This window comes from Lampris incognitus, chromosome 5 (assembly GCF_029633865.1).
Source record: "Lampris incognitus isolate fLamInc1 chromosome 5, fLamInc1.hap2, whole genome shotgun sequence".
NCBI classification, from domain to species: Eukaryota; Metazoa; Chordata; class Actinopteri; order Lampriformes; family Lampridae; genus Lampris; species Lampris incognitus.
The window spans coordinates 51,485,032-51,499,019 of NC_079215.1; the positions used below are offsets into that span (position 1 = coordinate 51,485,032).

The 13,988-nt window shown below is 44.1% G+C and overlaps 1 protein-coding gene across 1 annotated transcript in view; it reads left to right on the forward strand.

The window, feature by feature from the left end:
- adgrl3.1 (adhesion G protein-coupled receptor L3.1) overlaps positions 1-13,988 on the forward strand; it is a 174,089-nt gene that overhangs the window by 141,159 nt on the left and 18,942 nt on the right. The window contains exons 14-16 of the mRNA XM_056280549.1: positions 3,516-3,725; positions 6,517-6,737; positions 12,666-12,732. Coding sequence (XP_056136524.1) covers positions 3,516-3,725; positions 6,517-6,737; positions 12,666-12,732 — 498 coding nt within the window. The remainder of the gene's footprint in view (positions 1-3,515; positions 3,726-6,516; positions 6,738-12,665; positions 12,733-13,988) is intronic.

The window sequence follows — 13,988 nt, forward strand, 5'->3', positions numbered from 1 at the left end:
ACCCGGGGTAAATTTGAAAATGCATCTTTTTCTGTCCATTTTGGCCTCCAATCTGCACTAAGCCACCATTTAGACCATCAAAAATGGAGCCTTTCGGGGCGTCCGGATAGCATAGCAGTCTATTCTGTTGCCTACCAACACAGGGATCGCCGGTTCGAATCCCCACATTCCCTAATTGGTCATGTCTGCGGGTGGAAGCCGAATGTGGGTATGTGTCCTGGTCGCTGCACTAGCGCCTCCCCTGGTTGGTCAGGGTGCCTCTTCAGGGGGAGGGGGAACTGGGGGGAATAGCGTAATCCTCCCACGTGCTACGTCCCCCTGGTGGAACTCCTCATTGTCAGGTGAAAAGAAGCAACAGGCGACTCCACATGTATCGGAGGAGGCACGTGGTACTGTGCAGCCCTCCCTGGATCGGCAGAAAGGGTGGAGCAGTGACCGGGATGGCTCAGAAAAATAGAGTATAATTGCCGGATATAATTTGGGGCCGGATATAATTGGGGAGAAAATTTTAAAAAATGGAGCTTTTCGAAAACACTCACCAAAGTGGATGAATTTGAAACACGGATCTGGTGTTGATGTGTCAAGGCAAGTCAAGTTTATTTATATAGCACATTTAAAGCAACCACAGTTGAACCAAATGCTGCACAAGCTTAAAATACAATATAAAATAAGTGACACATAATAAAATAAAGAATATAAAATGTAAAATGTAAACGATGTGTGGACGGCGAAGAGAGATTTTCAAATAAACGTTGACACACGGTTGTCATGTGACAGTCATTTGTGACTCAGGTAAGACTGCTGGCTCAAATTGCGTGTGCACACCCCAATAGACGAGACTTTTAGTGTTTCTCCATTGTTATGGCGTTCCGCCGTGGATGGCGAACTTTTGAAAATGATCGGCAAATGCTAGTAAGGAGGGAAAACTTGACCCGTTGTTGCCATTAAAATGGCATTTTCAGATTTCCCCAGATTCATATGGACGCCGTCATAATAACCAAAGTAGGGAGGCGTCATCTGGCGAACAGATTTCAACCGTAATGTGATCGATTTATCACGCTTGGCTTTGGTGAATTTACTCTTCTTTTTTTTGTGTATTTTTGTTTTTATCTCATAAAGAAACCAAAAAGCGTCAACAGCTATTAATATAAAAAAATGGCATGTACCCACATAGAAGATGAATCACAAATAACAGATAAATAAATGAATTATTAAATAAATATATGAACAAAAATAAACAGACTGGCGAGTGGGTGCAAATATCTTCAAACAAAGAGGCATGAAGAGGCTGAATTAACATTAACTCTGTGTAGCACAGCGACGGTGCGCTAGATTATTCATGCCTGATTGAGATGTTGGCTGTTTGATTGGATATATTGTTTTCTGAACAAATTAGCCTCACAAGTGTCAGAAAGTCAGTAGTCAAATGCTGTTAAATATTAATTAGGGCTCTAGTGCACCGGGACAGTATCAGTCAGTGCTCCAGAGGTCTGTTTCAGTTGCACAAAAAAAAATTATATTTAGCTGTTAAAAAGAATAAATTGGCTGTTAGTTGGTTTTAAAATGAAGTCCTGGCACTTAAGTCACCTTTAGTCCTTTTTTTTATTCATCAACTGGACGTTTAAGAGGGTAACAGATATGGTGGTAGACCTGAGTAAAATCTATCTTGTGGGGTTTGATGGCAGCCCGGCGAGGAGAGGTGTGACTTAAAGAGGTGGCAGAACTGATCGCGTGATCATTTCTGAACGCCACGGTCAGTGATTTTTGGGCTGCTGCAGTCGTCGGGTACCAACAAGTCAATGCCCTCTTCCATCTTTGTAATAGCTGCTTATTTTCCCCTATCTCGGCTGGCACGCAGACCGTTTTCGTTGTCACAAATGCGCTACGCTAACCTTCAACACTCGGGGACGCCCTGTGTCCTCTTCCAGAACAGAGCATGTGTGCTACCTCTGAAGTTATGGCCGGGGCATGTTTGAACGCGGCGGGTTTGAGAAGTAGATCCATCACACTGGTGCCGTGTTGAACGCAGCTCTGCCTGGCAGGCTGCGGGACACTGATGGATCGAGCCAGCGCAGCTGTGCAGCGCAGTGTAACACGGCGGCCCTGAACGCTCGCTGACACACAGCCCTGCTCGCATCAGTCCGGGGAGGCAGGCAGACGCTGTGTGTGGGAGTGCTAATGCAGCATTTAATTTCTTCACCTTTCAGCGTTTCTTCACATTTAAACGATTTTTCTTGGTCTCCACACGACCCAATTAATGAACAGCTAATGTCTGCGGCGCGTTACAAGCCTCGCAAAGTCGAGTCACTCCTGTTTGTATAGCCCAATATCACAAATTACAAATTTGCCTCAGTGGGCTTTACAGCAACACAACATCCGGTCCTTAGACCCTCACACCGGATAAGGAACAACCCTAAAAAAAAACCTTTAATAGGGAGAATGGAAGTTGTGTGTACAGAATAAAACACAATTTACAGAATACAACATTGAAAGAGGATAACATAATTATAATGGATTTATAAGATAAATGAAGAATATGATGAGGAGGATGCCAAGCAGTGTCCAGATGCCACTGAAGCAGCCCAGGACCTGAGCCGCGCGACCACCATCACCATGTAAAAAAAAAAAAAAAAATTAGTCACACATCTTAGTGAGAGAAGGATGTAACATTAAAACAGGATAACAAAATTATATGGATTTATAAGATATATAAAAAGAAAATGTGATGAGGGGGATCGCAGTTGTCACACAGTTGTGTGGCTAGGCTTCCCCTGTTTAACATTATTTAAAGAAAAAAACAGCAAAAATGTTTTATACCCCATCGATTTGAGATGTGTTGCAAAATGTGGTAATAAGGGGGGGGCGCATAATAGTATGAGTCCAGTAAATATCCTGCCCATTGTTTATAAAGCATAGGCATGTGAAATTTCATTAAATAATGACCACTAACCACAGGATTTGGCTGATGTGGGCTTGGAATGAAATGACTAGGTCCAAATAATCAAACCCCATAAATTCACAAGCGTAAACAAAATTAAATTAAATTGAATAGGCCTATGTGTTTTCTTTCTTCAGTATACAATATCAGCATGTTCGCTTGTTCAGCAGAAAGTGATGAACAGTGTTGAATGTCTGTTACCGTGTCACAACAAAAATGTCTGTTAACCACTAGAAACAAAACTGGTCAAATGTGATAAATCATCGAAGAAAGAAGCAATGCTTTTGGTCATTTTATTTGTCTTGGTTAGTCTAGGTTAGGTAATAAAGCCTTTGAGATATATATATATATATATATATATTTTTTATTATTTATTTATTTATTTTTTACATGTGACAGAGTACCTTGTTCGGTTTTTGCTTCTTGGCATTGTTAGGTTTTGTTTGTCACGGTTGATCAGTGTGGTAACACAATGATGAATATTTGCTTGTCGGCTGTCAGCTGGCATCCCTGTATCAAACAATTTATTTAAACTCAGCTGTACTGTCCGTCTCTCTTTTTTTGCCTTGCCTATCAGAAACCAGACTCCATGCACGACCTGCTCCTGGATGTCATCACCTGGGTGGGGATTCTGCTCTCGCTGGTCTGCCTGCTTATCTGCATCTTTACCTTCTGCTTCTTCCGTGGGCTGCAGAGCGACCGCAACACCATCCACAAGAACCTCTGCATCAGCCTCTTCATCGCTGAGTCACTGTTTCTGGTCGGGATCAACAGGGCCGACCAGCAGGTAAGAGTGGTGTGTGTGTGTGTGTGTGTGCGTGCGTGCCTGTGCACGTCATACTTTGTCATAATTTGTACACATCATCTCAGTGAGTGGCTGGATGTGTTGCCTGAGGTATTTCAGGCGTTTTGTCTTATGGGAAAAAAATATGTATGGGTGGGGGTGGACATGCCTGAGACCTCCTCGTTTTTCTCCTTCGCTTTGTTTAAAAAAAGTTTTAGAAACAGCCTCAGTACGTATGCTCAATACTCAGGAATCGGGAACACTTTATAAGAAAAGGTGCAGATGAAGAAACGAGGCAAATTCGACAGAATGTGTCGTGACGTTAAGGGTATGTGTATCGATGCGCTCTTCCTTTTGTGTGAGCGTGTGGGTTTTTGATGTGTCCAGGGGTTGGCTAGATGTGTGTTTATTTGCGTATTTTGGTGTGTGGATTGTGCACGCATCTATGTGTATATTTTTGTGTCCTTACCCCCCATTAATTACTGGTGACACTCGGTGACCTCCATTAACATTGTGAGCGTCACTTAGCTTGGAGCTGGTAAGCCGGTGAATCCAGACGGAAAGCCAAATGACTTTGTTGATGCAGTCGCTTATTTCACCTAGGTGTGTGGGTGTGTGTTTGTGTGTGTGTGTGTGTGTGTGTGTGTGTATCTGTGTGTGTGTGTCTAAGCTACACTGCACGATCATTAGAAATGGAAATGAATGAATCCCTCACCCCCTAAACTCATTGTCTCTCAGACATTAGTTAATTGTCTCTCACCGCAAACCATTCCATTACAAAACTCTATTGGTCGCCTCTCTCATTGGCGTGAACGTGGTGAGCCGAATGACACCACACTCTTGTCTTTCCTTGACCTCCTTTTTAAGCACACCTCTTTTCTAGCAATATAGTTTTCCACTGCTAGTTGGTGCCGTATTAGGTTTGAAACCTGTCTTTCGCTTTCCAACTGTTCCTGCTGTGTATCAGCAGGATGAAAAGTTTGAACAGTTCTTTATTCTTGTTTTTCTTTTTATTCATCCTGTTTTTTTATTTTATTTTTTTATTTTTTGCAAGTACATACAAGCATATAGGCATCATTTAGGCATCATTTTGCAGCCTTGCTCCATTTCATAAGAGAAACACCTTTATGTGATATGTATGATGTGAGGGGGGTGGAGCAGTGGCGCAGTGGTTAGCGCAGTCGCCTACAGCAAGAAGGTCCTGGGTTTGAACCCCGGAGTTGTCCAACATTGGGGGCTCATCCCAGGTCGTCCTCTGTTTGCAGTTTGCATGTTCTCCCCGTGTCTGCGTGGGTTTCCTCCAGGGACTCCGGTTTCCTCCCACAGCCCAAAGACATGTAGGTCAGGTGAATCAGCCATACTAAATTGTCCCTAAGTGTTAGTGTGTGTGTGTGTGTGTGTATGTCTGTGTGGGTCCTGTGATGGACTGGCGGCCTGTCCAGGGTGTCTCCCCGCCTGCCGCCCAATGACTGCTGGAATAGGCTCCAGCATCGCCGTGACGCCAATTGGGATAAGCGGCTTGGATAATGGATGGATGGATGATAATGAGGTTTGATAATGGAGTTAATTTAGTGCATTTGGTTTGCAAGTTTCAATACTTGCCAGAATCTGGTATCCATTCTCAGCTGTTTCAATTAAATAATAAATCAATATGATAAAGTTTAATTGAAACTTAATACCACTCAGCCAAGCCCTTTCACCAGCCAAAAACTTCTTGCCGCAATGTCTTTTATTTAATGTAAAGATGATGAATCATCATTATCGCATTTTGGTTTTGTTGTTCTTGAATCTTTGCTATTTCATTTTGTTCATTCCAGGAAAAAAAACCCCACTTGATGATGGTTATGTTGTGAATAAAATGGTTGTATTAGGAGCCAATATTGTTTTATCAAAAGTTTGACTAAGTGGTCCACTACCCACCTTCTCTCAGCCCTATTATAAGGTTCTTTGCTCTTTCTGTTTTTTGTTTTTTTTTTTCTTTCCCCTTTTTCTCCACAATTTCACTTTTTGGCCAATTACCCTACTCTTCCAAGCCATCCCAGCTACTGCTCCAGCCCCTCTGCCAACCAAGGGAGGGCTGCAGACTACCACATGCTTCCTCCGATACATGCGGAGTCGCCAGCCACTTCTTTTCACCTCACAGTGAGGAGTTTCACCAAGGGGATGTAGCATGTGGGAGGATCACACTATTCCCCCCAATTCCCCCTGAACAGGCACCCTGACCAGAGGGGACACTAGTGCAGCAACCAGGACACATACCCGCCTCTGGCTTCCTACCTGCAGACCCGGCCAGTTGTGTCTGTAGGGACACCCGACCAGGCTGGAGGCAACATGGGGATTCGAACCAGAGATCCCCATGTTGGTAGGCAACGGAATAGACCGCCACACTACTGGACGCCCCGCTGCTTCTGTTTTAATTGTAGTCAGAGCGCTCACTACCAAAATGGAATTAGCGTATCCTTGCGATGTCCTTTTACATGTGTAGATGTGGCGTGAAAGAGGATACTACCACTGATATTTCAAATTGTTATTATTGAAATGATGCCTTTTGATTTGAGTATGCTTTCCTTTCCTCATCCTTTGAAAGTCTGCCATTTTATATTTCTCTATTAGCAGCCTCTTAGCAATCGTTCTAATTTCCTGCCTTCTATAAAAACAGTTATTTTTAATGTCTCTATCACACCCTCATCTCTTGCAGCATTTGTGTGCTTGTGTTTACAGGATTATATCTCCCGACTGTCCTGGTGTGGCTTTATTCCAATTCAACAGCTCTCCCTCTTCTCTTCCTCTCCAGATTGCCTGTGCGGTGTTCGCGGCCCTGCTCCACTTCTTCTTTCTGGCAGCCTTCACCTGGATGTTTCTGGAAGGGGTGCAGCTTTACATCATGCTGGTAGAGGTGTTTGAGAGCGAACACTCCAGGACTAAGTACTTCTATCTGGCAGGCTACGGGGTTCCTGCTGTTATAGTGGCCGTGTCCGCTGCAGTGGACTACAGGAGCTATGGCACCGACAGAGTGTAAGCACAGAGAGGGGTGGAGAATTAAGGATTGCAGATGGGAGGGGAGGATGGAGGGATGAGAGAGAGGGAGGGCTATGGCGTTTGCTGCATGCAAAGATTATTATGCCAATCCAAAATGAATCCCGTACAGCTAAATATACTAAATGCATCCTATATGAAACGCTAAGTGAAGTGATCCAATCAGGTGCTTGAATGCACTATAGCATGTGATCAGAGGGAAATTTGTATTTTAATATGTCTAGTTAAATGAAATTGCATTCCAGCATTCAAAGATGGACATGTCACATGGTGTCCACAATAGTCACGATTGCGAAAGGAGCTTTAATGCAATTGTAATTTATCAAGAACTAGGAAGTTGATGGCATGACCTGCCTATCCCATCACACAACAGAAGTCACTGGATGATAGTTCCCTGCATGAAATGGTGGGGAAAACACCGGGATGGGAATACTTTGTATGGAGAATAAAGAAAGTAGTCAGTTTAACCGTTTGCCAAGCCCTTTCATGACTATAACTATAAACTACTAATATTCTAAGATAGAAACTAAAGAACTGCTGTTCAAAGGAACAGATAATTATCTGCGAATAAAACTTTGATTATATTCAAATGTTTATTCACACCTGTTTTATCCCAAAGAAATCTCATTTCATATATTCTGAGTGGGTTTGTCTTTTCTATATGAGACTAAAGGCTTTCTTCTCTGTTTGGGCTCTTACTCCTTTTCGCAATGCCTGCAGTGGCCTTGTTTACATACGTAGGTGGTCTATAGAAGTTATGGTGCTGACTGGAGTGAATACAGGCAGACTCAGAAGAGGAGAGAGGCAGTGAAGGATAGAGGGATTGAGGCGGGGATGAATGGATAGAAAGAGACACAGGAGAAACTGATACAGAGGACTTGCCATCAAAGTAGAAATGTCCACTGCGGTTGGCTTTGGTTAAAGAGCTACAGTGTTGACAAAATGTGAAAACGGAGGGGTGAGAGATAGAGGGAGGTCTGGACAGCAGAACAGATGAAGAGACGGAAGGGGGGGATATGAGCGTGAGGATGAGAGGAAGGTGACATTTAGTGCTGCTGGATCTTACCACAGCTTTTGATACTGTAGATCACAGCATCCTGACTTAAAGGCCTAGGCATTGGGTGGGTGTCTCTGTGAGCCCCATGGACCGGTTCTGCTCCTCTCTCTTGGAGAGGAGTTTTTCTATGTCACTTGGTCCCTACATGTCTGAAACTGCAGCATTCTCCTGTGGTGTGCCTCAGGGTACTGTCTCGGGTCCTATGTTATTTGCTTTGTTTAAATTTCCCTTCAGTTATATTATTAGCAAATTTAAAGGAATTCATATCACTGTTAGGTTGATGATATTCAGCTGCATGACTCTTAAGCCTGATAAGCCTGAGAAACTCTGTTTTGCATAATCGTCTGATTGCCATTAAGGGACTGGATGGCTAACAACTTTTCTACAGCTAAACGCAGATAAGACTGAAGTCCTTATGATTGCTTCAAGTAGTATAGCTTCCAAGGTTGCTTGGTTCCCTTTCTTCAACTGAACAGTCTAATCTTTGAAATCTTGGTGTTATATTTGATCAGGCTATGTACTTCGATCAACATATTAAATTGTTGACCCGTACATGTTTCTTCCATATAAGAAATATTGCCAAACTCAGGTCTGTTGTATCAAAAATGAGCTAGAGATGATCATTCATGCTTTACTATCATCCCGGCTAGACTACTGCGATTCCCTTTTGACCTGCCCCAGTAGGTCATCCCTGGACCATCTACAAATGGTCCAGAATGCTGCTGCAAGGCTGTTGACCAGGTCCAGCAGGGCGACTCACATCACACCCATTTTATCTTCTTTACATTGCTTTCCATCAAGTTTAGGATTCATTTTAAGGTTCTTGTTTTCACATATAGAGTGCTGCATAGTCAGGCACCTGTGTACATCTACAGCCTGCTCCTTATCTCACCAGTAGGTGGCTTAGGTCTTCTGACCAGGGCTTACTAGTGGTCCCTTGCTCTTTGAAAACAAAAGGTGATTGTGCCTATGAAGCTGTGGCTCCAACACTGTGGAAGGCTCTTCCTTTAGACAGATGTTGATGCCTTTAAAAAGCAACTGAAAACTCATTTATTCAAACTGGCCTTTATCTCGCCTTACGCTGTCTTATGTTTGTAATTTTGTGTTTTTAAAGTCTTATTGCATATGTTTTATCGTTTGTTTCGTTTTTATGGTCTTATTTTTAACAATGTTTGTGAAGCACTTTGTGATCTTGTTCTGCAAAAGATTGCCGGGATTGCAAGAAGTGTCAAATGGTGAATGAGATGAGGATACAATGTAAACGCACATAGTAACCCTCTCACACCTACCTGGCCCCTCCTTCAGTGAATGGGTGGATCAGAAAAGAAAGGGCCATCACCTTATTTATTCAAAAAGCATGTACATGCGTGTAAATCATAAGGTGTTAAAGTATTAATACTGCGTGACCTATCAACTCTAATAATGCAGTAAGGTAGAAAAGTGGAGGCTGACATTTTTCATAGTGTATATATGCATACTATATGCTTTATGTGAAATTTATGCCTACGTATTGCATATACACGCTATCTATTTTTGACTTGCCCTCATATTTCATTTCTGTGGCTGTTTGAAAGCAGTTGAAAGGACATTAATGGCAGTGACATGGACATGGGTGTTTTAATTACATTCTTAAATCTTCAGTTAGAGAAGTCTCTTTTATCCATTGCTTATAAGTGAGTGACGATTCAGTCTCCATTTAGAGAGAAAAAATGACAGTACACTATAGACTTGTTGAATGATTTACGTACCCGCGCTGCCCCCAGGGCCTTTGTAGCTGAGGGTTCGCAGCTTGCCGTGAGTTTCACATCACATTGCAAACTCTGGGGGGCTGGGGAGGGGTGGAATTTAGCGGCGTTTAACTGTCAAGCCACACCAATCCAGATGCCACTTAGATCTATATTTCATGGTGGGACAATCAATTAAACATGAGAGTCTGAATGGAAAGCACTGGATGAAAAATCAGACTGCATGTCATTAGCTAGCAGCAGGATAGCTTACCAATGCCTCAAGACAATGGCCTTGGCTTGCTGATAGAAATACTAATTCAAACTGGGGTTATGGGATAATATTTAGTTTGTTTTACTATATAGACGTCATATCATGAAATATAAATTTGAGGGATATTGAAAATTTGAAGCTGAAACCAGCAGCTGTATAAAACCTTAATTTGATAAATAGCAATGGTAAATGATAATTGTTCATCATAATAGCAAGTGTACCTGGCTTTGACGACCATGTGACTGATGTATTTCAAAAGCTAATGTCTTACCCGCGTTGGCTTTTATGCATTAATAATTACTTTTCTGAATGTCTACTTTTTTTCCTCTCACATAAACTGAGTTTTATTATTCATTCATCACACCAGCTGTGGAAATGGCATTGCTCATCAGTATTGAAATAATACACAGAAATTCATACTCTCCTTGAAAATATCATCTGCCATCCCTGCTGTGTCAACTTGTCATATACACTGATGAGCCAAAACATTATGACCAATCACAGGTGAACCAAATAACGTTGATAATCTCCAAACAAGGGCACACAGTGTTGAGGTCTGGGTAGATTAGATGGTAAGTGAACAATCAGTTCTCATAGTCACCATGTTGGATGCAGGAGAAATGGGCAGGAATAGAGACCCGAGCGACTTTGACAAGGGCCAAATTTGACTGGGTCAGAGAATCTCTGAAATGACAAGGCTTGTGTGGTGCTCCCGGTTAGCAGTGGTGAGTACCTACCGACAGTGGTCCAAGGAGGGACAAACCACAAACCGGCGACAGGATGTTGAGCGCCCAAGGCCCATCGATGGGCAAGGGCAACGAAGGCTATCCCATCTGGTCCGAACCGCTCAGAAGGTCTACTGTGGCACAAGTCACAGAAAATTTTAATGACGGTTATGGGAGGAATGTGTCACAACACACAGTGCATTGCATCATACTGCGTATGGGGCTGCATAGCCACAGACCAGTCAGAGTGCCCATGATGACCCCTGTTCACCGTGGAAAGCGCCTACAATGGGCATGCGAACGTTGGAACTGGACCTTGGAGCAGTGGAAGAAGGTCGCCTGGTCTATTGAGTCCCGTTTTCTTTTCGTGTACATATGCACCGTTTACCTGGAGAAGTAATGGCACCAGGATACACTGGGAAGATGACAAGCTGGTGGAAGAAGTGTAATGCTCTGAGTAATGGTTTGCTGGGAAACCCAGGGTCCGGCCATTTGTGTGGACGTCAATTTGACACGTGCCACCTACCTAAACATCGTTGCAGACCAGGGACACTCCTTCATGGCAGTGGCCTCATTCACCAGGATTATGTGCCCTGCCACACTGCACACATTGTTCGGTAATGGATCTAGGGACAAGATGAAGTGTTCAAGGTGTTGCCCTGGCCTCCAAATTCTCCAGATTTCAATCCGATTGAGCTTCTGTAGGATGTGCTGGATGGACAAGTCTGATCCACGGCGGCTCCACCTCGCAATTTACAGGACTTGAAGGATCTGCTGCTAATGTTTTGATGCCAGATACCACAGAATAATTTCAGGGTTCTTGCAGAGTCCATGCCTCGCAGGGTCAGCGCTGTTTTGGTGGCACACGGAGGACTAACAGCATATTAAGAAGGCGGTCATAATGTTTTGGCTCATCGGTGTACAAATCCTAAACTTGCCAGTGGGACAGAGTCTCATTCTTTGCGCATAGCCAAGGTGGCTTTGACTTAGCAGAGGAGCGCTAATGGAGGATACAGTGACACAGTCAGGGACCCGTAATGGAAGACTTTGTAATGTGGGGGAAATTGAAAGATTAATAATTCAAAAGAAGCTGGTCATGAATCAGTCAACCAACTGCCCCGGCAGATTTTTTTCTCACCACCTTTTTTTTTTTTTTTTTGTCAGTAACCCACTGGGTCTGACCTCAATGGAGGGCCCTAAGGGGTCTTTTTTTTCCCCTTCTTGCTTGTTGGGAATGATGAGTGAAGATGTTGGGGGTAATTGGGGTAGTTTATGCAGCACTATCTTTTATGACCAGCACCGACTGTGTAGTCTGACTGTGCATACATGTGCAAACTGTGGTTGTCTGCATCGAAGCATATGGTCTGGATCTGTGACTGTACATGCGCACATATGTGTATCATCACGTGTGTGTCTGTGTGTGTGTGTGCCTGTGCATCTGTCCAGTCTACTCCCTCCCCCTTTAACCTCGCCACAGCCATTCCCAGACTCCATAAATAGCCAGGCATGAGGGCTGCATCCATAACTCAGTATTCAAATGAACTCAGCCAAGTCATATTTCTGCATAACCAAGATGCGGCTGTGTCGTATATCTGAGTCCCTAGGGGGAAGTAAAGGTTTATTCCTCACAGGTGCTCATTCTTTGCCGATTCTCCCTCTGCGTGTGATGTATGTTCCCAGGTGTGTGTGTGTGTGTGTGTGTGTGTGTGTGTGTGTGTGTGTGTGTGTGTGTGTGTGTTCTGTCTGTCCACCAGTCCGATGCATGGCTTCCAATTCTGTGTCTGTCTCTTCTCTCGCTTCACGTCAGTCCCTTCCCTACGTCATTCTTTTTTTTAACCTGGTGTGTGACGTACCTTATGTCAAGTGTGTGTTTATTTCTCTCCTTCCCCTCCTGTGTATGTAAGTGTAGTGCTTGCGTGTGTGTTTATGTGCGTGTGTGTGTGTGTGTGTGTTAGAGAGAACGCCTGCGTGATGTTTGTCCAGTCCTTTGATGGCAAATTCTTGCTCGGTTCCCATCCTCCTGAGTGTGTGAGGCATGTTTACAGTCCCAATGCCTTTGTTTTCTCTCTCATTTCTCCCCAGTCTCATATCTCTCCCCCCCCCCTCTCTTTTTTAATTTCTCTTCAGTTGCTGGCTGCGGTTGGATACGTACTTTATCTGGAGCTTTATAGGGCCTGCCACCCTCATCATAATGGTAAGACACACACACACATACACATGCAAAACAGACTATCGGCAGACATAATGTCCCATGTGCGCAGTCACTGCCTGAGCGACGGGGTACAACAGGTCCTAAGCTAATCTCCTTCAAAGTCTGGTAAACCTCCTCATCCTCGTGAGCTGAGGCATAACCACGCACGCCAACCTCATAATTCTTACTCATGGATAAAATCTCAATGTGCCCCTCATATTCAGATGCTATGCCAGAAAGTCTTATGAAGTTCAAAAGGCACCAACTGCTGTACACTAGTCGGCTTGGGTGGCACGGTGGCCCAGTGGTTAGCGCTGTTGCCTCGTAGCAAGAAGGTCCTGAGTTCGAACCCCGGGGGGTTGTCTGACCTTGGGGGTCATCCCAGGTCTTCCTCTGTGTGACGTTCGCATGTTCTCCCCGTGTCTGCTGCGGGTTTTCTGCAGGTGCTCCAGTTTCCCTCGCCATGAAAAAAGAAGCATGCGTGTCAGGGTTAATACTCCTTCCTGTCTGTGCCCCTGACCGAGGCGATGGGAAAAGAAGTGGAGTTGGTCCCCGGGTGCAGCATGAAGGCGGCAGCCCACTGCTCCTCGCTGCACAGATCACAGCTAGGATGGGTTCATTTGCAGTAACTGAATTTCCCCAAGAGGATTAATAAAGGAAATTTAACTTATTCCCTGAACTCGTGGAACTTCCATTTCTCGTATTAACTTATAAGACGATCTATAGGACGACTTACCATCAAAACATTCCCAGAGCCCACGTGTGCATTCGTGGACCAGCTCCCTGTGCTGTACTGTACAGTACCTCAGCAGTACTCTTATACAGCACAAGGAGGGGGAGGCTGATTGGTTTGACAAGTTTGCTACCTTCTTCTACAAGGGAGTGTTGAGGCATGATGTGTCAGCTGTCAGCATGTTGCTGTCTGAGGAGCCAGGAAAGCCACTCATATCCTGAGCAATTAGACAGAAATAGATATAAGGGCAGAGACCAAAAAAAAAAGACACTGACAGATAAACAGACTGCTGTTGTCTGACAGACTGTCAAATGGCAAGAGAAAATACGAGGAAGAAAGAAACCGAGCAATAGGACATGTTGTCAATTAGGTGAATGTCAGCATGTGTGCGCCGGTGTTTTCATGCCCACAGTGGAAATGTCTGGCAATCTACCGGTGATCTAGCTGGGGTTAGTGGCACAGATGCAATTTTCCTCACACGACTTTATACCTCCCCACTCGGTCACAGGTAGACGCGCCAGACGTG